The sequence below is a fragment of the Bos javanicus genome, chromosome 22 (assembly GCF_032452875.1).
Source record: "Bos javanicus breed banteng chromosome 22, ARS-OSU_banteng_1.0, whole genome shotgun sequence".
In the NCBI taxonomy this organism is placed as follows: domain Eukaryota; kingdom Metazoa; phylum Chordata; class Mammalia; order Artiodactyla; family Bovidae; genus Bos; species Bos javanicus.
The window spans coordinates 50,667,475-50,680,386 of record NC_083889.1 but is presented as its reverse complement, the minus strand read 5'-3'; the positions used below and the strand labels follow the sequence as shown (position 1 = coordinate 50,680,386).

At 54.1% G+C, this 12,912-nt stretch overlaps 1 protein-coding gene and 1 long non-coding RNA gene across 5 annotated transcripts in view; one reads left to right on the top strand and one right to left on the bottom strand.

The window, feature by feature from the left end:
- DAG1 (dystroglycan 1) overlaps positions 1–12,277 on the top strand; it is a 48,682-nt gene extending 36,405 nt beyond the window's left edge. For all 4 annotated transcript variants that reach the window (XM_061396877.1, XM_061396879.1, XM_061396876.1 and 1 more), the window contains one exon: positions 7,407–12,277. In XM_061396877.1, coding sequence (XP_061252861.1) covers positions 7,407–9,809 — 2,403 coding nt within the window. In that variant the 3' untranslated portion in view covers positions 9,810–12,277. The remainder of the gene's footprint in view (positions 1–7,406) is intronic.
- Positions 12,251–12,912, bottom strand: part of LOC133235409 (uncharacterized) — a 9,143-nt gene continuing 8,481 nt past the window's right edge. The window contains exon 4 of the long non-coding RNA XR_009732544.1: positions 12,251–12,554. This is a non-coding gene — a long non-coding RNA (uncharacterized LOC133235409). The remainder of the gene's footprint in view (positions 12,555–12,912) is intronic.

Below are 12,912 nucleotides of genomic sequence, written 5' to 3'. Positions count from 1 at the left end.
CTGCCTCTGTTCTTAACCCCTCAGTCTGTTCTCCATACCAAGGCAAGAGACATCTTTGTAAAGTTCGAGTCTGCTCAGAACAGACCTCCCAAGCCCCCTGCACTTAGGATTAAGCCCTGTTTGATCTGGCTTCTGGCTCCTCTCTCCCCTTGCCCTTTGCATGCCATGTCTCAGCAGAGCAGCCCCTTTCTGCCCCACAGATACACCAAGCTCAGGACCCACCCCAGGCCTCTGGCTCATTTTCTCTTCTGTCAGCATGGGTACAGCCGCCTCTTTCAGGCTCAGTTTTAGCATTGGAGCCCTTTTCCTCCACCCTGACGCAGGCAGATTTCTCAGGTCCTGTGGGGAGAGGTCCCACAGAAGCCAGCTTTGCCTTCGCTGGGCAGATCTGAAGCTGTTCCAAGTAGGCCATAGTATAAGTGACCTTCCTGACTTCCCGCAGGATTGGCGCCGGCTCCCTAAGGGCACCTGTCCTCTGAGTTGAGTGAGTGTAGGGATGGCTGAGGGCTTTCCAGGTGGCGCTAGTGGTAAAGAACCTGCCTGCCAAATGCAGGAGACGTGAGACGTGGGTTCAGACCCTGGGTCGGGAAGATCCGTTGGAGGAGGGCATGGCAACCCACTCCAGTATTCTGGCCTGGAGAATTCCATGGATAGAGGACCCTGGCAGGCTACAGTCCATGGGGTCGCAAAGAGTCGGACACGACTGAAGTGACTGAGCATGCACACAAGCAGGAACAGCTGAGGAAGGTGATTATATGACAAGACCTTCCAACCTCTCCTCTCTGGAGTGGTCAGAAGTCTTTGCATCTCACAGAACGATTGGGCTGCCCCTCTGGGGCCCCCCTCGGATGTTTCATTTTGGTAGTGCCCTCGAGGATGGCTTTTCATCCCTGCTTCCCTTCAGTCTCCTTGTCTGGAGACAATGTGGAATTTCTCCCAGCCCAAGATGTCGGCAGACTGGGAGCAGCCCTTCCTGGGACTGTGCTCTCAGCCGTTGGCATCGGCCCCCAATTGTTCCCCTCAGAACAATGGCCACTCTTTTTGGCCAGGAAGGGGAGCTCATGAAAGGAGCATTTCTTTGGATGCTTGAGAGCTTTGCGGCCACCCCGCCTGCGTGAGATGAACTGCAGTTTCTTCCTGCCTCAAGTGGGTGTTCCCTGGCTCTGAATGGCTCCCTTGTGAACAGGGCACACCGGGAAATGCGGGTTGGCGAAGGCAGGCATCCTTGGGGGTGGGTCGTCAGAATGGCATTTGCCCAGACACATCAGCTCAAATACTTACTGGATATATAGGCTTCTATGTTTTAGGGGGGAAAAAAAATTACTGATGATGACTGAAAGAACATGACAGAGTGAAAATGGTTGATCTCAGGGCTTGGGATTGATGGACTGATTCTGAGAATTTACTAGTGGCTATAATTATGCTCAGCTGTCCCTTAGTTTGGGGGGAAAATGATGAATTTTTTTTTTTTTTAGATGAGAACAGTTAACATCAGGTAAAAAGCTTCATAATTCAGACCAGAGGGGCACCGATTAGGCTGGACAAGTTGTGTTCAACATACGATCCCGTGGCCTTGGCCTTTGTGGTTTTGGACGTGTTCTGGTGTGAGCTTTGAATGTCACGCAGCAGGACCGATGGTCGTGTTTCAGCAAAGCAAAGTGTGTCCACCCTGGTTCCTTCCCCTATGTGGGGGCAAAGCCTTGGCCCTTTGACCTCCAGCCAGAGGCTCTTCCTGTTGGCATGTGCCATCTCCCCACAGCCTAGCCATGTGAGTGCCCACGTGCATCATTTGCAGAAGTTGAGCTTGGCCGCAGAGCAGATTTGTCTCATTGTCATAGTCCACGGCCAGACACAGGCTCATCCTGAACGTGAGTCAGTGCCATGGGGTGGGGCGGGGGGTGGCTCAGAAACTGGAAGCTGAGTCCATTACCCCAAACAGCACAGGAACCCACCGCACAGTTGCTTCACGTGCCAGGGGTATTGCCTGTGGTTCCCAGCCATAGACAGGTGGTCTGTAGCTTTTCTGAGGGGAGAGGGTCTGCAGGGTCCAGGAGCCAGTGACCAGGTCTGAGGGAAGGCGGGGGCTTAACCAGGGCAGGCTGCTCAGGGGCCCAAGCAGTGTGGTATCACAGGGCAGCAGTTTGTGCCTCTGTGAAATGGGCCTCTGAGAACACCCTCTGCTGGCACATCGGTTAGGTATTCAGGGAAGGGCCCAGGCCGATCCCCTGGGACTGTCCTGGCTCAAGGTGTTGGTTGGAAGGTGCCAGAGGACCCTCCAAAATGTTTGTAGCGTCAGGGACTTCTCACCAAATGAGGAGAAGTTTCTTGATTATACTTAATTCCTAAGATCCCTCTTTGCTGGCTGTCATTAGCCCCTCCAAGTGACATGAATATGAAAGTGCTCATCCATCTTTCTGGAGTCTTTGCTTGCTGTTTATAAGTCTCGTGACACCTGCATGGATAAGATACCACTTGGTGGGTTCTGAATGATAAAACTTAGGTTTTCTCAGTTTAGGAGCCAGTGATCATAAGAGTTAATTAGGCCCTAGTGAGAGTCCAACTCCTCAGTTTTGTCTTTCAGTTCTGCCTAGCTCCACGGCCCAGACTGTGGGCAGATACCTGCTCTTTGATGAAGCGTGAAGTAATAGAAGCTCCTCTGCCCGTTTCTTATTGTTCTAGGTGTGGAAGGATATTGATTTGGGTTGAGAGACTCTACGTATGTTGCATGGTCTTACCTGCAACACAGGTCTTTTTTCATACTGCGTGCTTGACAGGCTACTGTGCAAGAGAAGGTACCAGATAAGCAATTGGAGAGAATGTCTGAGAACTGAACAGGAAGTCAGTTACTAGTCATTTGCTAGTATAGACTGAGGCGTGACCAAAACCTCTCTGTTTGGTAGTTCCCCAATCCTTGGTTGTGCTGATTAATTGCGGGCATCACAGGGCAGGTAGTCTTTAGAACTCCTTGTGGGTCTGCTCAGGTTTTTTGATTTTGATTCAGTGATTTGATTCCAATGTTTTTGGATGTACTTTATTGGTCAAGACCTCTAAAACTGGGTGTATAGCTGTTCAAGATCTTGTTTTCCTCCGTGCCGGGCTTAACTTCCATCTCAGAAGTGTGGTCTCTCTGAGGGTTGCTGAAACCGACGAGGTTTCTGGCTCTTTCTGGGTGACCTGTGATCTGGAGCCTGTGATGTCAAGTCAGGCTTCCTCCTGCCGTTTCTGCCTCCTGTTCCCATTGCCTGAGGTCTCCTTACTCTCAGGCTGTGCCGGTATTTAATGGGGGGGGGGTGAGTTTCATGTCCAGGACAGCCTGTCACCCTAAATACATGTGCTGCTGCTATGAGCACTTCACACAGAGCTCTGATTCCTGCTTCTTGCCTGCCATTCCTAGCCTAGCAGCTCTTAGGGGTTAGTCATGGCTGGCTACAGTACAGTGACGACAGAAATTTCTGTATGAGTAAACGAAGGTTTCCAAGGATAGTCAGAATCTCAAGTGCAAAAGAGCCAGGATCAGTCGCACCCATTTTAGACTTAGAGGAGGTGAGTGCTGGCTGTGGGCTGTCACTGACAGTGGGTTCTCCCCACCCCCAGGCCCCCTCGATGTTTTCATCCACTCTTAGCAAACAGGTCTTAACAGGTAAGCAAGTCCCTGAGGGTCCCCAGCCTTGGCCTGCTTCCCTTAGAGGGTCCTGGCTTCCTCTTCCTCTGGCCTCTCTGCTCTCCTTTGATGCTTTGAGTTTCTGCTTTGGGCTATGAGCAGGGAGACAAGGCCTCAGTGTCTGCTGGGTCTGAGGCCAGTTGGGCAGGACGATTGGGGAGTGGAGCCTGGACACACCCTGGACCCATTCCTGTGGCTGTGAGCCTCACAATGTGTGCTGTGTCCTCTCTCAGCCCAGAGGGGTGGGCAGGGAACCAGCACTGACAGAGTCCAGCGTGTGCCTGGCCCTGTGATCACACAAGGTTGGCATCTTCCCCCTGTTTTTAGATATGAGAAAACTGAGGCTGGATGAAGCTTTAGACTGCCTGCAGCTGGGAGTCAGCCAAGAGCTCCTGAAGATGGGGCTTCCCCTTGGGTAGGGTGTTATTATAGAGATGAGTCCTGGCTTGTCATAGGCACTGTGTCTCTGAGAAGGAACTTTCACATCCTGCTTCACCCTCAGGCCCTAAGAGGAAAAGTGGTCTGGAACTGGGAAGTTTTGAAAGCTGGGGAGGATGTCCGGAGTTCCTGTGGACTGGGCTGGGGGGTCTCCTGCTTTGTCAAGGTAGAGCAGGTGTTGCATCTCAGAGCGTTTCCTTGACTGAGGGCCCTTGAGGGGAAGGAGCAGCTGGTGGAGTCCTTGGGGACGTGGACACTGCCAGACCTTCAGGCATGTTCAGACTTCCCAGTTCAGGGACTTTCCCTAAAATGGCCTTGAAAATGCAGAGATGCCAGCTTACCTGTGTCTTGGCTAGGTTTCTTGTGGACCTTGGATTTGTTTTGCTTCCTGTAGCCCCTCTATTAAAATGAATCAGTGCCAGCCAAAGTGCAGCCTGGATCTGATGTTTGCAGCGCCAAGACGCTCAGAGATGCATGGACTTCAGTTTGTGCACGTTAATGCCTCTCCTTCCTGTCTGAGGAGGACCCACGATGCTGGGAACTGTTTGCTTTGGTCTCTAGATCTGGGAGGAACACCTGCCCTGTGGCCAGGGCTCTGGGACTCCGAGGAGCGAGAATTTGCAGATGGGAAGGCAGGTGCAGGTTGGAGTGACTTGGCTCTGTTTTTCTGACTTGGCTTACCCCACATGTCTATAAAGCTGTGGGTAGACCGTAGTGAAAGAATTCATTTCCATAACCAAAATAAAGCTACACAGTCTGCTCTTCCATCGCCCAGTTTGAGATTGAGCATTATAACTTGCTTTTTGGTAAAACCTGGGGTTTTCTTTAATGTTTGTTATTTATGTTAACACATTATTAACATGTTAAAATGTTAACTTGGCATAGTTTAAAGAAGACTGGGCGTGTGGAGAATCTTGGCTAACCTGGGTTTATTCCTTGGAAATGTCTGACAGCAGAACTGTGGCTCTTGGGGTCCGCAGAACAAGAAGCGAGCAGGCAGGGCGGCTTGAGGAGGTGGGCACCCTTCTCTGTCATAGGCCGCCCGTACATAACCGAGAAGGGCTTGAAAAAGCACTGGGACTGCTTGCTCGTCTGTACTGCTGGAACGCGCAGGGCTGGGCGCAGGCCTAACTGCCCGACCACTGAGGCAGGCCACTTGGCAGCCACCTGGAGCCTCTCCTGGTCTCTTGCCCCTGTTGCATCTTCTCTACAGGCGGCTTCTGCTTGGCTGACCTCACCCAGAGCTCCGTTCTGGCCTCCCTTTCTCCTTTTTCTGTCCTGCAGGTGTGTTCTCATCCAGTGGTGGTCACTGGCATGGAGTGGGCTTAGGAGAAGTGGCCGTGGGTGGCCGGAGAGCTGGCTCTACACCCTGGCCCACCCACTGTCTTCCTCTCAGCACCGCAGTCCCTGCGCCACCCCTGGGAAACATGTCATGGTCCCTTGACTACTCCATTTGGCCTTACACCTTTGCTTCACATTTTTCGCAAATCTGGATGGTTCAGCCTTTGCTTGACATGTTTATATGTGGATGTGGCAGTTTTTGTATTTAGCATACATGAACTGAAAAATTTTAAAGCACAGGTTTTTCAGTGAAAGCAGTTGTAATAAGTATTTTTGTAGTTAAAAAGATTGTAAGGGAAGAATATATTTAGTATTTTCCATGGATTTGAAGACACCCGTGTTTACAGTAAAATAACTATACAGTTATACGGTATATATTTTACTGTATATAACTGTATACAGTAAAATATATTTCCAATATTGGTTGTGTTTGCAGTGCATGGTGAGCGATGAGATGGGTGATTCTCGATGGTACATTAATTAGGTGGAATGTGTTCACAGACCCTCGGTGAACTCAGTGGTTCAGAGAGTAGTCAGTGAAGGACAACTTCTGATAATGTTACATGTCTTCTCATGGCTTATTTGCTGGAGGTGGGAAATCTCTTTAGAAGTGGGGTAAACTTTGGGTCTCTGATAAGGCTGATGGAATGGCGTGCCGCATGAACGTGCACCTAGAGCCCAGCTGGGAAGAGCAGGTACAAGTTCAGGGTCTCCTCCCCAATCATTTAGCCACTTGGCTAATTAGGAGGAGGAAGCCTGAGGAACCAGGGCCCCTGGGGAACCCAGCAGACATAGCTCCGGCCTTCCTGCCACAGGGAGGGAAGCCTGTTAGGGTGTCCCTCTCCTGAGCAGCAGTGACCATGAAGGGCAGTCCCTGGGCTGAGGCTGGCAGTGAGACATTCCGTCTGTTGGCCAGCGTGTCTCTGCACTGGACGGACAGGACAGTGGAGCTGAGTGCCTCGAGGCAGACCAGAGAGTAGGTCCCCCCTTTCTTGCACAGGGGGCAGGAGCGGGTATTTCCCAAAGGTGAGAGGAGTCAGAGGTAGGGCCTGGACAAGAGGTGAGTCTCATTTCCCTCTCGTCAGCTGACAGTGGAAGTTTTTATGGTGGCATTCCCTTGGGGGGCTTTACGTATCACCAGTCACGTCACGGTGGAAGAGGACTTCGGCCCTGAAATAAGTCTGGGAGGTGCTGCTGGGTGGAAAAGGGGATGAGTTCCTGAGGCCTGCTTCTGTGCTCCAGCCTTCCAAGGGCAGAGGTGAGCTCCGTGTATTTCCCAAATGAAGCGGACTACTGAACTCTCTCTCAGAGAGACCAGAGGTCCTTGGGATGCCTTTGGTAAACACTCTTCTTAGAGCCATTGTTTCCATTCCTCCCTCTCTGGGCATTGCAGTTTTGCTTGAGATTCGAAAAGCAGGGTTAATGGGGACATCAGCTACAGCTAACCAGATGTGCCCCACTGCGCTGGAATGTAGTGTGGCATTTGTAAAATGAGTCACTTGGGGGCACTGAGCTGTCCGTGCACCCCGCAGTATTTCTGCTTCTGGGCAGGAAAGGCACTCCAGGCCAAGCGTAGGGCGTGCGCAAAGTTGTGGTGTCTGTGGAGGGCCGGGGAGAAGTCTGAGGTGAGGGTGGAAAGGAGTGCTGAGGAGGGAGAGCCTCGGGCTTGGGGCAGGCAGAGTGAATGAGTAGGTGGCAGGCATGTCACTGCAACATTCTTGAGCTCTGTGGCACCAGTCCTGTGCCAGCACTGCCCCACTGTGTGACTCTCGGGCGAGTCATTGGCCTTCCACACTAGCCCATCTGGCGACCCCAGTCTTTTGTGACAGGTGAAGCGGAGGTGGTTCCTCCAACAGGAATTCTGAATTGTACCTCAGGCCTGCCCCACAGGCTAGGCCCCTGTTAACTGTTGTGGTCACGTTATGCAGTGAGCGTAGCGACTAACTCACACTGATGTCTCTCGTAGGTATCAGCCGCGGGGAAGGAGGCCTTACCATCCTGGCTGCACTGGGACCCGCAGAGCCACACCCTGGAGGGTCTCCCCCTTGACACCGATAAGGGGGTGCATTACATTTCAGTCAGTGCTGCACGACTGGGGGCCAATGGGAGCCACGTCCCCCAGACTTCCAGCGTGTTCTCTATCGAGGTCTACCCTGAAGACCACAGCGAGCCGCAGTCGCTGCGGGCGGCCTCACCGGACCCCGGTGAGGTGGTGTCCTTGGTCTGTGCTGCTGATGAGCCTGTGACCGTCCTGACAGTCATTCTGGACGCTGACCTCACCAAGATGACCCCAAAGCAAAGGATCGACCTGCTGCGCCGGATGCGGGGCTTCTCTGAAGTTGAGCCGCACAACATGAAGCTGGTACCCGTGGTGAACAACAGACTGTTTGACATGTCGGCTTTCATGGCAGGCCCAGGCAATGCAAAGAAGGTGGTGGAGAACGGGGCCCTGCTCTCCTGGAAGCTGGGCTGCGCCCTGAACCAGAACAGTGTGCCTGACATTCGTGGTGTGGAGGTCCCCGCCAGGGAGGGCGCCATGTCTGCACAGCTCGGCTACCCTGTGGTGGGCTGGCACATCGCCAATAAGAAACCCTCTCTGCCCAAACGCATCCGGAGGCAGATCCATGCCACGCCCACGCCTGTCACGGCCATTGGGCCCCCCACCACGGCCATCCAGGAGCCACCGTCCAGAATTGTGCCCACCCCCACGTCTCCAGCCATTGCTCCTCCAACCGAGACCATGGCTCCTCCGGTCAGGGACCCTGTTCCCGGGAAGCCCACAGTCACCATTCGGACTCGAGGTGCCATTATTCAGACCCCAACCCTTGGCCCCATCCAGCCCACTCGGGTGTCAGAAGCTGGCACCACAGTTCCCAGCCAGATCCGCCCAACAATGACCATTCCTGGTTACGTGGAGCCCACAGCAGTCATCACCCCTCCTACGACGACCACCAAGAAGCCACGAGTGTCCACGCCCAGACCAGCCACACCTTCTACTGACTCCTCTACCACCACTACTCGAAGGCCAACCAAGAAGCCGCGGACATCCCGACCGGTGCCCCGGGTCACCACCAAGGCACCCATCACCAGACTGGAAACCGCCTCCCCGCCGACGCGCATCCGCACCACCACCAGCGGGGTACCCCATGGAGGGGAACCCAACCAGCGTCCAGAGCTCAAGAACCACATCGACAGGGTGGACGCCTGGGTCGGCACCTACTTTGAGGTGAAGATCCCATCGGATACCTTCTACGACAATGAGGACACCACCACTGATAAGCTGAAGTTGACCCTGAAGCTTCGGGAGCAGCAGCTGGTAGGCGAGAAGTCGTGGGTGCAGTTCAACAGCAACAGCCAGCTCATGTATGGCCTGCCAGACAGCAGCCACGTGGGCAAGCACGAGTACTTCATGCACGCCACGGACAAGGGGGGCCTGTCGGCGGTGGACGCCTTTGAGATTCATGTCCACAGGCGCCCGCAAGGGGACAAGGCTCCTGCACGCTTCAAGGCTAAGTTGACAGGTGACCCTGCAGCCGTGACGAATGACATTCACAAGAAGATTGCCCTGGTGAAGAAGCTGGCCTTTGCCTTCGGGGACCGCAACTGCAGTACCATCACCCTGCAGAACATCACCCGGGGCTCCATTGTGGTGGAGTGGACCAACAATACCCTGCCCCTGGAGCCCTGCCCCAAGGAGCAGATCACGGCGCTGAGCCGGAGGATCGCTGAGGATGACGGGAAGCCTCGAGGCGCCTTCATCAACGCACTGGAGCCTGACTTCCAGGCCATGAGCATCACAGTGACGGGCTCTGGCAGCTGCCGGCATCTCCAGTTTGTCCCAGTGGCGCCGCCCATGAGGGTGCCCTCGGAGGCACCAGCCACGGAGGTGCCAGACCGGGACCCCGAGAAGAGCAGCGAGGACGATGTGTACTTGCACACGGTCATCCCGGCCGTGGTGGTGGCGGCCATCCTGCTCATCGCGGGCATCATTGCCATGATCTGCTACCGCAAGAAGCGGAAGGGCAAGCTCACCCTGGAGGACCAAGCCACCTTCATCAAGAAGGGGGTGCCCATCATCTTTGCGGACGAGCTGGACGACTCCAAGCCCCCGCCCTCCTCCAGCATGCCGCTGATCCTGCAGGAGGAGAAAGCCCCCCTCCCCCCTCCCGAGTACCCCAACCAGAGCGTGCCCGAGACCACTCCCCTGAACCAGGACACCGTGGGAGAGTATGCGCCCCTGCGGGATGAGGATCCCAGCGCGCCGCCCTACCAGCCCCCGCCGCCCTTCACAGCCCCCATGGAGGGCAAGGGCTCCCGGCCCAAGAACATGACCCCCTACCGGTCGCCCCCTCCCTACGTGCCCCCTTAACCCACAAGCGCCTGGGTGGAGGTAGGGGTAGGGCAGGGCCCTGGAGACAACACGGTGTTGTCTGTGGAGGCCGGTGGCCTGCAGACCAGCGCCCACTGGGAGCCGACACCTGACCTAGCACACACGGATACACACACCGGGCCTGGACAAGCCCGCCCTCTCCGGTCCCCCTAAACCCCAAAGCCGCTGGAGAGACTTTGGGGACATTTTTTTTTCCTTTTAATTTTTGCCTAACAGCTTCTTGTTTGTTCATAGAAAATCCTTCGCTGCGTTTTTTGAAGGCTGGCTGGCTCTGAAAGCACCGTTTGGAGTAGAGGTGGATGGAGGGAGCGAGGAACCGTGAATGAACTCGCAGGCAGTGCTGGGCGGCCTCCCGGCGGCTCTCTGCGTTTTGCCTTTAACACTAACTGTACTGTTTTTTTCTATTCACGTGTGTCTAGCTGCAGGATGTAACATGGAAAACAGTAGCTAAAGATTAAATTCAAAGGACTTTCAGACGTTAAGGTTAAGTTTTTACATTTAATCTGCTGTTTACCTAAACTTGTATGTATCATTTGGGGGTGGGTATGGGAAATTGCTTTGCTAAAAATAAGCTCCCAGGGTGTTTCAAACTTAGAGAAGACCAAGGGACAGTATTTTTTATCAAAGGAATCCTATTTTTTCACACTACGTAAACTTGGTTGCTCTGATACCCCAGAGAGCCCGCCTGGGGGCCTCCTGGCCCTGGCTCAGGGGCCAGGGCCCTGGTGCTGGGCTTGCTGTCCCACCGTTGCCAGGGGCTAGAAGCTGGAGGGGGCCTCTTAGGCCAAGGACATCCACACCCCCCACCCCATGCACGCTAGTGGCCCACCACCAAGGGGTCTTCATTTCCATGGAAAGGGGACTCCGAGAGGCGGCGGTGGCCGTGGCCCCCAACCTAGGTGCTCCAGGGTGGGCCAGCTGCTCGTGGGGACGGCTGGGGAGGTCGAGGAACTCGACCACATCAATCTGTTTTCTTTTATCCTTCTTCTGTGTGTGGTTTTTTTTCTCCCCCCACCCCCACCCGCCCCAAGGAATATCATGGTTTCTGAAACACTCAGTGGGGGACATTTTGGTGAAGATGCAATATTTTTATGTCATGTGATGCTCTTTCCTCACTTGACCCTGGCCACTTTGTCCCAATAGTCCACAGCCCCACCCTGACCCACGTCACCCCTCTTCTCTGGCGCTCCAGTCCCAGGCCTCGGGCCTGAACAGCTGGGCAAGGTCTGGTGGCTGGGGAGGAGTGCCAGCAATAGTTCATAGTAAAAAAATCTGTGGGCTCTCAAAGCTAATTTTTTACTAAAGTTTTTATACAGCCTCAAATTGTTTTATTAAAAAAAAAGATTAAAAACGGTGATGCTTAACAGCAGTTTGTACAAGCTCTTAGTGTTGATTCCATGGGACTGACAGCTTTGCTCATTTTGATTTTTTCCCCCCCCTTCTTTTCCTAATGGTTTAAATTCCAGAATTACACTGGGGCTCCTTTTGCCTTTTTTAGCAGAACGTCCGTCCATCCATCCGCATCTCTGTCCCGTGACTCAGGGGCACCCACTCAGCTTTGATTCTCCTCCTTTGGAAGAAACTGTTTTGAGCAGGACTTCTTGATGTCTGAGAGTTATTTTGGGTACCTTTTAGGGAGGAATGCCTTTTGCAATAATGTGTCCCTTCTGTGATCAAGGGCAGGTGGGTGGACCCAGGCTCCCTGTGCACATCAAGCAGCCACTTCTAAGCCATATTGACCGTTTTGCAGAGGATTCGCGTGTGCTGCCTCAGGACGGGAGGGATGGTCAGAGTGGAGGGGTCTTCACCCTGCCCTTCTCTGGAGGGTGTTCCCCTTTGCACCTCCTCCAACAGGGCCCAGCCTCTTTCTCCTGCCTGGCCTGCCGGTGGGGTGAGCGGTGCCCCTGGTGGCTGGAGCCTGTAGTGAGGGCTCATTGGACCTGTGGTGACTGGCCCTTGTGCCTCCATGTCCTGATCCAAGCTGGAGTTCCCCCAGTGCCCCAGAGTCAGGAGCACAAGCTGGATCTGACCTGGTGGGATGATTTTTTTTTTGATGACCTCGCCAAAAACTAAACAATTTCCAGTGTTCCAGGTGAGGGCTTTGAAAGGCCTTCCAAATAAACTCCGTTGCCCCTAGCAACCCCACCATTGGGCATTGCCACGCAGAGACGTGGCTGGCCCAGAATGGCCTGTTGCCATGGCAACAGGAGGCAGTGGGGCAGTGAACAGAATAACAACAGCAACAATGCCCTTGCAGGCAGCCTCCTCCCCTGAGCGCCTGGCTGGCTATGGTCTTTGGACTCTGTGAGACAGAGAGCCAATCTCACATTCAAGTGTTCACCAACCACTGACGTGTTTTTATTTCCTTCTATATGATTTTAAGATGTGTTTTCTGCATTCTGTATAGAAACATATCGAACTAAATAAAAGCAGTGTCTTTATTACAATGCCGTTGCCTCCAAGCATCTATTTCCCTGGCCCCTACACGACTTGAGTGTAGGGTGGGACTGGAGTCCATGTGGCAGAGGCAAAGAGGGGGCCCGGCTAGGCCCACTCCGAGGTGGCCTTTGAGCAGCTGTCCAGATAGCCTTCACATCCTTACCATTTCTGTGCCTCTGAGAGGGGTGGTGGTTGGCACTGGGAGTTTTGGCAACCAGTGAGCCCTCCCTAGCACCTCCTCTGCCTAAACCAGCGGAGACATAGCTTGTGCATCAGTTTCCTCATCTGTAGTTGGGTGGGGGGAAGAATAGGCAGGAAAACCCAGTGAGACTGGGTGGGAGGGGAGGATGGTGCAAGAGGTCTAATAGAGGAGGTCTGCCCCAGAGTGGGTCCCAGGCAGGGGTCTATCAGGCTGGGCCCCTTGCCCACCACCTTGTGGAGTTGAGGCTGGCCAAACCTCCCAGGGAGTCTCCAGGCAGTTTGGCCTTGGCCTTGAGTGGGGAGAAGGGGAGGGTGGTTTCTGGTCAGGCTGTTCTGCCCTCTTTGGGCCTATGGTTATAGTTTCTGGGGGTCTGCCCCCTAAGTGCCCTGCCAGGGGTGGACAGGCCAGCTGGGTAGGCTTAGTATGACTTAGTGCCCAGGA